We start from the raw sequence: 11780 nt of genomic DNA on the forward strand, positions 1-11780 counted from the left end.
AGTGTGGGGGTGCTCTGTCCTCCCCCACCCCAACTTTGCAATTCGTATTTGTAAGGAAATTCGATGTTAGAAGAGCACGAGCTGACGTCAACTTCCCCACGCCAGGAAACGCACGGTGCAGCCCTGTCCTCGCCTCACCCGCCCGCAGTGCCTGGGTGTTGTAGCACAGCGTTATGCAAGATCCCGCTGCGCTGGGCTGGGAGCAGAGTTGCAGCCCCCAGCAGTGACATGGGACGCAGAGAGGTGATGGCAGGATTGGGACCCACGGGACACAGCTGTGGGCACAGGAAGAGGTGGGACGTGCTGCAGCATGGCGCTGCAACAAGGGGAAATCTTGCATGGTTTGGGTGCAAAGCACTGGTGCTGGGTGTGTTGCCCCCCCGAGTGCCTACCCCATCCCAGGAGGAAATCTACTCCTCTGGAGCAGAATTCCAGGAATAATCTCTGAAGGCACTGCACAGCTGCCAGGGCACTGCCTGTCCCTCGTCAGTCATCCCACTGGCACATGGATGTCCCTGATGGGGACAGGGATCAGGGTGAAGCCTTGAAGTTGGGCACTCCAAGTGACAGCTGGGCATGCTGACACCTGGATACCCCAAGGGTGACAACCTGGGCATGGCCCCCAGACCCTGTGGAATGTGATGGCAAAGCCTTCTGCCCAAAAGTAATAAAACTGAAAAAGGGGAAGGAGAAAAAAAAAAGAAAAAAAAAAAAAAAAGAGGAGGGGGGAGGGAGAGGAGAGGAGAGGCATTCCCTGCTCCCTCCTGCAAAGTGCAGCACCTCTAAGCCCAGCACACTGTTGCTCCCTGAGTCCTTCCTGCAGCAATGGGGCTCCCTACACCAAACTGAGCCCCTTGCCCCTTTTGGGGGTGCAAAGCAGTTTGTTGGGTGGTGCCCCCCTTGCACCTCTCCCCCTCTTCCCTGTAAGCTCCCCAAGCTCCCCACTTTGTGTCCCAGCCCAGGTTGGGGGCTGAGTTGTGCCATGGTGTGAGCTCAGCCCTTTGCTGCAGCAGTCGGGTGTTTACGGAGGCGAAGGGCTGGGGTTGCACAACCGCAGTGTGAGTACACCGTGTCCCTGCTGATGGCTGAGGTGCAGCTGCAATGGGGACACAGGGGCAAGGGGGGCCCACAGGGGTGGGGCCAGGCTATGGGGTGCATGGCTGCATGCTGCATCTCATCCCACAAATCTTTCCAGCAGAGAAGTGATGGTGGGATGTTGCACGCAGCCATCTACATGCTTTTCTCTGAAGTGTGGAAACAGTGCTGGGAAGAGCTCACCCCTAGCAACTGCATGTGGGGACCCAGTGTCCCACTGCTGCTCCATCACAGCCCTGACCCTGCCACCATGCACCCAGCATGCACTTCAACGCGTGCTGGGATCCACTGCTGTTCCCTCACAACAGCTCCCTGTGTCCCACTATGGTGGCACAGACACCCATGGGAATGCACAGCAATGCAGCAGGGGTGTGCAATGCAGTGGGGTGTGCAGTGCAATGGGAGTGAGCAATGCAATGGAGGTGTGTGTTGCAGTGGGGGTGTGCAGTGCAGTGGAATGCTCCCCGCAAGGATGAGTAGCAATGCAATGGGTGTGTGCAATGCATGGGTGCCCCACTCCCCTCCTGCATGGACAGCTTTATGCCACCCGAAGGGTAAATTATACCTCTGGATTATCTCCTCCCCGAGGGAAAGGGAAAAAAAACACCAAGAATGTATATATGTATATTATATATATATTATAATTATACATTTAAATACGTATTTTTTAAAATATATATTAAAAGCGGTGATGCTGCTCTGTAAATGAATGGCAGGAGGGCAGAGTCCAAGGCTCCGGCACGGCACTGGGGGGGCCCAGCATGGCCCCAGCGCAGATAACGCCGTGAGTGCCGGGCGCAGGATGCAGAGAGCTGAGTGGGAGTATAAATAACGGCCGCTGCGCGTTCTGGCTGGGGGCCACTTCTAACACAAAGTACATTCCGGTCTGGACGTAACGAACTGTACCAGCCTCTGCCGGGGCGGGCACAGGGGTGGCGGTGCTCCATGCCAGCCACCCCCACCCCCAACTCAGCCATGTCCTGGGGGCACTGATGGAGATGGGGTGTCGGGGTGGGAGCAGGACCCCCCGGGGTATGCAGTGCAAGGGAGGTATGGAAGTGTGCTGTGCGCTGTGGGTGTGCAGTGCAGTGTAGTGGGGGTGTGCAATGAATGTCAGTGCAGTGCTGTGGGAAGGGGTGCTGGGGACTGCACTGGGGAATGATGCTGAGGGTGATGTCACACGGTTGATTGGAGGGGGTGCGTTGCAGGGGGTGAATTGAGGGGGATGCTGGGGTTGTGTTGCTGAGGGTGATGTTGGAGGCCATGCTGGGGGCCATACTGGAGTGTGATGCAGGAATTGTTGGCATAGGGGTGATGCTGGGCTGATGCTGGGGGCTGTGGTGCGGGGGGGGGGGGGTGATGTGGACGACACTGGAGTGCAATGGGGTGGAGCAGGACATTGAGGACAGAGGGAGCCGAGCGGTTCCCACCCCCACGGGACACCCCCAGCACGGGGATGGGGGTTTCCTGCCCCTTCTCACCTACCCCCCCCTCTCCTCCCCGGAAAAAACAGCTCTCCCTTTGACCCAGCGCTGCCCGCAGTCCCGCGCGGCGGTTTCCCTCGCCCCCTCTGTCGTCGTCCCTCCCCCCCGCTACTGCTGAGTCAGGGCTGTTCCCTCCGCCCGGTACATCGCGTCCCCACGCCGGGGCCTGGCGCCCCGCCCGCCCCCACCCGCGGTGCTGCTGCGGGGTCACGGGAGGCCCCGGGCAGCCCCCCTCCGGAACCCCCCAAGAACCACCCCGGGAGGCTCTGGGTTACAGTTGGGAGCGGCATTTTTTGTAGGGAGAATGCGAGTGCAGTGCGCTCTGCTTTGCACGGGGTGACGTGGCCCTGCTGCGTGTCCTCGTCAGCATGCGTTGCACACAACCATTGCATTGCTCTGTATTGCAAACACTCATTGCATTGCTGCTCATCCTTGCGGGGTGCATCCCCGTTGCATGCACACCTCCACTGCACTTCACACCCCCATTGCATTGCACACCCCCATTGCGTTGCACTTTCTCATTGCACTGCACACCCTCAGAGAATTGTACACCCCCAGAGCATTGCACACCTCCACTGCACTGCATTGCACTGCACACCCTCATTGCATCACCCCTATGTCAGTAACCCCCAGTATCACATCGCAGTGCAGCTCACAGCATTGCCCACAGCACTCCCAGATCCCCCTTCCCCCCAATCACAGCTCAGCACCACTCTGGGGAATTCTACCCTAAAAACATTGATCCTGGAGGATTCCACTCCAGAGTCTCCCCCTATCCCGGAGCACTCCCTATGCTAACACAATCCCATCCCCCCTCCAACATATCCCTCTAATTAATTCCTCCAGTAGCACAAAGCATTCAGCCAGCAGATTGGGGGAATTTGCTGCTTTGGTCCTTCTGGAAATCATCAGTGGCTGCTGCTGTGCTCCTGGGGGAGGCTCAGGGCAACAGCATGGTTTGAGGGGTCCCCACCACAGCACCCCCATATGCATATCCAGGTGATGTCCCCCTGCTTTATAATAGGGCAGTGAAGCGTGGGGTGGAGTGGGATGGGATGGGATGTGGTGGGCATGGGACAGGCTGGGATGGGAGTGGGATAGGAGTTATATGGGATGGGATGGGGGTATGATGAAATGAGATGGAATGTGGTGGTGTGGAGAGCAGTGGGATGGGGGACACCAGCACCCACACTCTGCTACCATCCTGGGGGGCCGCTCAGGGTCTGCTCCCAATGTGTCTTCAGTGTGTCCTCCTCCACCTCCAGCTGTGAGGAAAACATAGGATCAGGAAAACAGGCGGTGACATTGCTCCCTATGTCCCATGTGAAGGCCAAACAGGAGAGGCTGGGAAAAATCTGCAACAATTGCTTTTGGCACGAGGAGAAAAACCAGACCGCTTTTCAAGAATTTTGTTTTTCTTTCTTACCTTTTACCTTTCATTTTTTGTCTTTGTTTTCTTTTTTTTTTTTTTTCTTGAAAGGTCTTTATCCCTACAGTGAAAGTTGGAAACGCCGTCTCCACACCAACATTGTCCCTGAGCTGTGCAAACTCCACAGAGCTTCAGGCAAACCCCAAAAGGGGTCCGTGCCCAGGGTGGGGGGCCATGTGGAGGGGTGCCCCTACAATCAGCCCCATACCCTTCCCCAGAGCTTTGGGTGCACGCAGCAGGACCTGGGGTCACCCCAAGGATTAAAGTTTCCCTGCAGTACAGATGAGACCCTCTCCATCCCAAAGCCACCCACCCCAGTAGTGGATGTGCACCCAGGGGAGTCACTGAGCCCCCCCAGCTGCAGCTGGGACACACTGCAATGCAATGACCAAAACCAACGCATGCATTTCTGCAGCTTTAACCCCACTTTGGGGTGCACTCATGGGGCCCTCCATGGCACCGTGGCACCATCAGATCCTATTGGCACCAGAACCAGTCCCAGTGTGCTGTTTGCCCCTCAAACCCCTCTCCCACCAGTACTCATTGTGCACCACTGGAAATAGTGGGTGGGTGCAAAAAGCTGCCTTTGTGAGAGGGGTACGGTTAGGATTGGGGTTGGGATTGGGGTTAGGGCTGGGACTGCCCAGTGCTATCAGGAAGCATTTGCCCACCCTTCCAACCCCTTCCCCCCAGAGCAGTTCTTGCTGGGGGTGTTTAGTGGATGAGCACTGGGGTGGCACCTGAAGTGACTCCTGCACTGCAGTCCCAGGCATTACATGGGGTGGGGAGATGTAAGGAGAGATCCCTGCAGAAACATCGCGTGAATAACGACAACAGTCACCATAGAAATAATAAGAGAAGAGGTGAGGCTTGCAAAAATGGTGGTCCTAATGTTAACAACAGGAAAATTTATTTTATTTATTTAATTAATTATTTATTTGCAAGAAAAAGGGTTAAGTAAGAGCAGAGAGAAGGAGAGGTGAAGGCCATGGGGCCAGCAGGAAAGGGGGGGGGGGACAGGGGGAGGAGAGAGGGAGGTTGAGGTTGTACAGAGCAGAACATCCTGTACCCTCGTGTTAAAAACAGCACAAGCGGTGGGGGGGGGGGGGAAGACATGACACGCACATGCAGCAATGGGGATGCGGGGACATCATTATATCCCTCTCCCTCCCCCCTCATGTGGCTTAGGGGAACACCAGGGGTAGTTCTCAGCTCCAAATGAGATCTGGTGGCTGTGGCCATCTACCTCCTCCACAAAACCATCTCAGCTGGACTGAACAGCCCTCCCAGCATCACCGGCGCCCACGATTCAGAAGGTCCTGGCTGCTAGGGATGGGGTCCCCTCTGCCACTTCCCTTCCCTTGCTTCATTTTCCCCATTTGTGGCACATGATCCCAAAATGTTGGGACCACATGCCATGTTGGTGTGACAGCTGCTCCCTGCTCATTCTCAGGGCTGAGCATTAAGGAGATGAAAAGTAGCACAGGGAGCTTAAGAGGATGCTGGCGCTGCTGGGCGAGCAGGAGGGCCCCTCTCATGCCTCCGTGCTAAACAGCATCACCCGCTGCATCCTCCTGCTGGAGCCAGAGTTGAGAGATGGCTGCGGGGACCACATTGTGCCCCAGCAGGGTGCTGCTGTCCCTATCCCCATCTCTATCTCCATCCCCGTCCCCTTTCCTGTTCCCACCTCCACCCCAGTCCACCCCTACTCCTATCCCCACCCCACTCCCATCCCATCTCTAATTCTCATCCCATCCCATCCCAACCCTCCCACCCCCAGCCCTGTCCCTGCTGTTCTGTGGACCTACACCTGCTGCTGTCCTGCATGGACGACCCCAGTTGCCATCAGCCTGGTGCTGTATGAGCTGCTGCTACTGCTGGAGGTGCTGCACAAGGGCTGTGCACAACCACGGTGCATTGCAGTGCATGGCAGCACCGACACCTTCTCACTGCACGAGGCTCTGTTCAGGGACAGCTTGTGGCTGGTCGAGCTGCTGCTGGCCACATTCTTACAGCCTGAGGAGGAGGAGCAGCTGCAGGCATGCAGGGTCATCCTCAGCTTGCAGTTCTGCATGCTGGGCTGCAGTCTGGTAGCCACCACCACCACCACCACTCTGAGTGACCACAGCTTCACCACCACCTTTGAGTTCCCCGCATACCCCACTGGCGAGCTGAGAGCATTTCCTATCAACGATAGTGCTGACAGCCAATAAATCCCCACTGCTGCATCCAGCTGTCTCCCCACATCTTTATCTTGAGTGACCCCATTGCTTATTGCCCACCTGTGTCTCAAACTAATAGCTAAATGCACCACACACACAGAACACATGAAGCCCTCCCTGTTCTGTCCCCTCTGCCCCACAGTGATGGCACGGCACAGAGCTCGGTGGGGGATGCTCTTTACTGGGACACATGTCTGTCACCGCGATGTGGTGGGGTCACGTTTGTCATAGCAGACCCCGTAGTCGGTGTTGGTGATGGAGCCCACGATGCTCCAGTCGGCGTCACAGGACAGGCCGCTCTCACAGGGACATTTGTAGTAAACCCCATAGAGGCTCTGGGGGGACAGATGCACGATGGGGCAGCACCCTTTGGGGCCACTCCTGGGCTGGGAACGGGCAGAGGATGCACAGCACCTACCTTCCGGGAGCAGTCCTGGGTCTCGGCAGCCTTCAGGCTGCACCGTGCCAGGCTCAGCCCACTGTCCCGCTGGCAGCAGCCACTCTTGCACTGCGCGCTCTGCACGCACAGTTCTCCAGTGTCCTGCAGCATCAATGGAATCAGCTCACACCCAGAGCCCCACACCCCCCACAAACCCAGCTGACCCCACACAGCCGCATTCTCTCCTGCCGCCCCACAAACCCGGTGAACCCCCTCTCCCTCTCTATCTCCCCATCTGCAAATGAGTTTTTCTCTCTGTCTTGGGGCACCCCAAAATGTATGCTGAATGGTGGGGACGTGTGTTCCCCTATTACCAGGTTGAAGATGAGCCCCCGCTCACTGGGAGCGCCCAGAGCCAGGGCGATGAGCAGCGTGGCGAGCAGCAAGCGGAGGGTCAGCACCATGGTGGGTGCTGGTGGGTTTGGGTGCAGGTGGGTTTGGGTTCAGGTAGGTTTGGCTGCTTTATAGTCAGCACCTGCCATACTCCCTCCTATCGCACCCGGCCTCGTGGCACCGCACTGCAGCTCCAAGGGCGGCTGTGTGGCACTGTGCTGTCCCCAGGTGCTGCTGCTCCTTCAGCCAAAGCAAATGTCATAACGGTGCTGCACTTCCCACGAGGGGATCCGCTGTGCCCAGAGCACAGGAACTGAACCTGCTGAGACGTGGGGACAGCTCTGGGAACGGTGCAGCTTTCAGCACTCGGCAATGATTAACGCCAGCATGGCGGTGGCCTTCTTCAGTGGCCTTTGGTGGCCTTCTTTCGTGGCCTTCAGTGGCCATGCAGTGACGCTCAGGCTGGCCCTGGTAGTGGCCTCCGCAAATGGCACGAGGACAAAGCCCTGTGGTGTCTCTGCATCCTGTCCCCTCCCTGTCTGCACCTCATGTCCCCCTCCCGTGCACACCAAGCTGTACTCTGACAGGAGTACAGAGTTTGGGGTGCACAGCATGACCTGGGGGGCTGCTGGGGGGAACAGCACACATCCTATGGTGCACCCCAATGCAGGCAGCAAGGACATAGGCTGCAGACAGGGGTGGGTGTCACCTCCTGGGCACACAGTGGGGGCACAAAGTGCATCCTGGGGGCACATATCCCACGGGGGTAAGATGTGTCCTAGGGACACTTCCCAGGCGCATGGGCTGTATCCTGGGGTCACATCCTGAGGTTGGACCTGTGGGCACAGAGTGCATCCCCGGTGGGGGCACAGGGAGGCTTTCATCCCTGGGGGGCTCATTCCGGGGCCGTTGGGCACATCCCGGAGGTGGGCACATCTCAGGAGGGAGGCTCATGACGGGGGGGCGATCATTCCAGAGGAGATCTAATCCCGCGGGGGAGGGTCTCGTCCTGGGACACTGAGCTCATCCCGAGGCGGGGGAGGCAGCACATCTCGGGGGTGTCTCACACCGGCTGTCCCACTCCGCGGGAGGAAGGAGGCGGTCTCACCTCAGGGGCTCATCCTGGGCCCGGACCCGCGGGCGCAGAGCGCATCCCGGCGGCACCTCCCCGCGGCACATCCGTCCATCCATCCCCGCCGTACATCCATCCCCGGGGCGGTCCCGGCCCCGCGGCCCTCCCCCCCCGCACCGCCGCTCTCCGCTCTCCTCTGGCGCTGCGGGGCCCCGGGAGGCGGCGAACCCCCCCGTTCTCCCCCTGGCCATGCCCAAGCTGCTGCCGGCTCAGGAGGCGGCGCGAATCTACCACACCAACTACGTGCGAAATGCACGGGCCATGGGTGTGCTGTGGGCCCTGTTCACGCTCTGCTTCTCCATCCTGATGGTGGTGACCTTCATCCAGCCCTACTGGATCGGTGACAGCATCGACACGCCGCAGGCTGGCTACTTCGGCCTCTTCTCCTACTGCATCGGCAACGCGCTCACTGGAGAGCTCATCTGCAAGGGAAGCCCGCTGGATTTCGGTACCATCCCCTCCAGCGCCTTCAAAACGGCGATGTTCTTTGTGGGCATCTCCACCTTCCTCATCATCGGCTCTATTCTCTGCTTCAGCCTCTTCTTCTTCTGCAATGCCGCCACTGTCTACAAAGTGTGTGCCTGGATGCAGCTGGCGGCGGGTGAGCGGTGGGGAAAGGCACTGCGCTATGGGGTGGTGGGCGTGGGGTGGGTGTGGGGTGGGCTCCCTGGAGCGGTGGGCACTGCCATGAGCTCAAGAAACATTGGGACACTGCTGTCAGCTGTAAGGTTTGCATTCTTTCCCCATACCCCCTCCCAGCATGTCAACACCTGATCTGCTGGTAACCCAATCCAACTCAACCTGCGCAGCTCCTGCATCATTCATGGTGTCCCTGCACTCCCCGGGTGGCTCTGGGGACAGGCCGCCGCGTAGGTTTGCTCCAGTTCCCAGCTCAAGCTCAAATGAAGATTAAGATAAGAGGCTTTGGGGCAGCTCAGCCCTGCAGGGAGCTGGGCATGGAAGGGCTTTGCTGCTGGATTCAGGGCTTTTATGGACATTTTTGTGACCACCATTCAAGGAGCCAAAGTGGGGAAGGTCACTACAAGGGTTGGGCTGTGCTGAACCAAGTGTTTTTGTCCCCTCCAAACCTGTTCCCCAAGCTCTCTCTGCTCTTCCTTTTGCTCTTCCATGTAGCTGAGGTCTCCTAAGTGCAGCTCTTCCCAATGCCTGGCACTGCAAAGCCGGGAAACAGCAGCAGTTCCATCTCTGTGCCCGCTCCATGTTGGGGCCAACCTCCACCAGGGCAGCAGCTCCTTTCCAGCTGCCCTCACCTCCTGTGCCCCTCCTTTCTGGCTACAGCAAAGCTTAATTAAATACACAACCAAGCAGCTGGTTCTGAATTGTAAGAGATGCTCTGTGCTGTCCCAAGGAGCTCCCCATGCCTGGGGACAAACCCTCAGCGCAGCACAGAGCAGCTCCCCTCGCTCCATGCACCACAGGTACCTACTCGAGCAACAGCAGTGACTTCTCTGAGCACAAGGATGCAGAGAGAAAAATGCACCTGGAGGGGCCGGGAGCTGCACTGCACAGCAGGTGTCCCCAGGCAGTTGGTGCTGCGTTCCCATGGCAAAGCCGTGCACATGTGGCAGCTCAGCTCCCAGCCCCGCTGGAACTGCAGCAGCTGAGCAAGCGGCATCAATCTGCATGTGAGCCAAAACCCAGCTGTGCACAGAGAAGCAAGGTTGCACAAACACACAATGTTCCAGCTTTGCTCAGAGGCTGCATCTCCTTGAAGAGAGAACTCTGTTGTGTGCAGTGGTTGGAGAGGAGCAAAGTTGCCCAGGCAACAGTGTAATGGGAGCTGGGGCAGTGGCCCGGGCAGTGGATGGGAAGTCAGTGCTGTACCATGCCCATGCTGCTCTTTCTGTGTGTTGCATTGTCCTCACACTATATTGTCCTTGTACTGCTCTGTCCATGTGCTCCATGTGCTCATGCTGCATCATCCCAATACTGTTCTGTCTCTGTGCTGCTTTATTATCAACTACATTGTCCCCTGCTGCTCTTTCCATGTGCTGCATCATGCCCGTACTGCTTTGTTCTTGTGCTGCATTGTCCCCATGCTGCTCTGTCCCTGCACTGCACTGTCATCCTGTAGCACCATCACAAAGGGAGAAGAGCCCAAAGCTCCATGCCCACTGAAGCCCCTTCAGCCAGTGCCAGCGATTGACGTTCTCACACGCCATTCCCCTTTTGCCTTGCAGCCACTGGGCTGATGATCGGGTGCCTCATCTACCCTGACGGCTGGGACTCGAGCGAGGTGAAGCGCTTGTGTGGGGACAAGACAGACAAATACACGTTGGGCGCCTGCACGGTGCGCTGGGCCTACATCCTCTGCATCATCGGCATCCTCGATGCCCTCATCCTCTCCTTTCTGGCCTTTGTGCTGGGGAATCGCCAGGACAACCTCCTGCCATCGGATTTTAAAGTGGAAAGCAAAGGTGAGAGCAGCAGGCTGGGGTGGGGGGAGGTGAACCTTTTGGAAAACAAAGCTGAAAAACACACCTACACCTTCATTACGAGCATTATTAGAACCATGACCCACTAACACAGTGATTATTTTTGTTTTACAGAGGAGGGCAATGAGTGACAGCACTGACCACTGTGTGAATGCTACAGTGATTCTGATGTTTCTTGCACGTGCAACGCCACCAGCATAGCTGCAGAATTACTGGTGCTGTATTCAGATGGGGTTTGTTCGGAGTTGAATGGGAAACAGGCTTTGCTTTGCCTCCATCTGGGAGAATGTAAATCCTTGCCAGGCAACAGCATAAAATGTGATGTTGTGCTCTACCTGGCAACAGTGACTGCTCTCCTTCTCTCACAGAGCTGCCTGGAGTTCTTTGCATCAGGAGATGCGGTCCTTTCCTTTTGAGTGACTTTTCCTACATGTACCATCACCTCTGGACTTTCTACGGCTTTCAGCTCTCATGGAATTTGTGTGATGGGAAGAGACTCACGGGACATCAGCTTTTGGTGGCTTTTTTTTTTTTTTTTTCGGGGGGGGGGGGGAGAACGGGGGAGTTGTTTCATTTTTTGAGTCCGTAGCGGGAGGTCTGGGGCCACAATTTGCTGTCTCTTGGGGTTTGTACATCTTTTGAGGAAATGACTTCTGAATTAAAAGCTGGCCTTTTAGATTGTGTGCCATTTCCTTGAGGCAGGGGAAACCCTCCCCACACTACGGCCAAGGCTGTCCGTGTCACTGCCATCCGGACAAAAACCGCGAGAACAAAGCGGCCTCGACGGGCGCTTAACGCAGCCCTTGAGGGCGCCGCGCACCGCTGCAGTGCCGCCGTTATGCGGCAGGTGGCGCCACGCACCACTGCTCCGCAGTTCCGCGCCGCCTCTGTGGAAGGCAGCAGAGATGGCGGATGGCAGAAAGGCGACACGTTAGAATAGCAGCCTATCCCACTATCCGACGCTTCTACCCCCCTTAAAAAGTGGATCATAATATGGACAAAATCTTTTACCAACACCCAACCCAGTGAGTCTCAGTCTAGAGAACTGGAACTACACACCTGTATAGACCTAAAGAGCCTGGAGTGGAGAAAACAGACCTGCAGAGGGAACATAGGGAGACTACGGCTGAGTAATTAAATAGTCTGTTTATTGTATAGCCTTCACAAAGAAAGACGACGAAGCACCCAAG

General features: G+C 57.2%; 2 protein-coding genes across 4 annotated transcripts; one reads left to right on the plus strand and one right to left on the minus strand.

Annotated features, from left to right (window-relative positions):
- Nucleotides 1–1714: 1714 nt before the first annotated feature.
- Nucleotides 1715–8043, minus strand: CLPS (colipase). Of its 2 annotated transcripts, none has more exons than XM_085210632.1 (3): nucleotides 6984–8043; nucleotides 6649–6771; nucleotides 1715–3844 (listed from the first exon to the last, which is right to left on the minus strand). In XM_085210632.1, exons 1-3 carry the CDS (start codon nucleotides 7071–7073, stop codon nucleotides 3776–3778), a joined length of 282 nt encoding a protein of 93 aa, XP_085066758.1. In that variant the 5' UTR covers nucleotides 7074–8043; the 3' UTR covers nucleotides 1715–3775. The 2 variants fall into 2 exon arrangements, with proteins under 2 accessions (XP_085066758.1, XP_003212872.1); XM_003212824.5 differs by lacking the exon at nucleotides 1715–3844 and adding an exon at nucleotides 6392–6565.
- Nucleotides 8044–8176: 133 nt separating this feature from the next.
- LHFPL5 (LHFPL tetraspan subfamily member 5) lies at nucleotides 8177–11266 on the plus strand. Of its 2 annotated transcripts, none has more exons than XM_003212812.5 (3): nucleotides 8177–8735; nucleotides 10336–10572; nucleotides 10705–11266. In XM_003212812.5, exons 1-3 carry the CDS (start codon nucleotides 8324–8326, stop codon nucleotides 10719–10721), a joined length of 666 nt encoding a protein of 221 aa, XP_003212860.2. In that variant the 5' UTR covers nucleotides 8177–8323; the 3' UTR covers nucleotides 10722–11266. The 2 variants fall into 2 exon arrangements, with proteins under 2 accessions (XP_003212860.2, XP_085066757.1); XM_085210631.1 differs by having other exon boundaries at nucleotides 8177–8582.
- The last annotated feature ends 514 nt before the right edge of the window (nucleotides 11267–11780 follow it).

This window comes from Meleagris gallopavo, chromosome 28, assembly GCF_905368555.1.
Source record: "Meleagris gallopavo chromosome 28, MGAL_WU_HG_1.1, whole genome shotgun sequence".
Taxonomy (NCBI): Eukaryota; Metazoa; Chordata; class Aves; order Galliformes; family Phasianidae; genus Meleagris; species Meleagris gallopavo.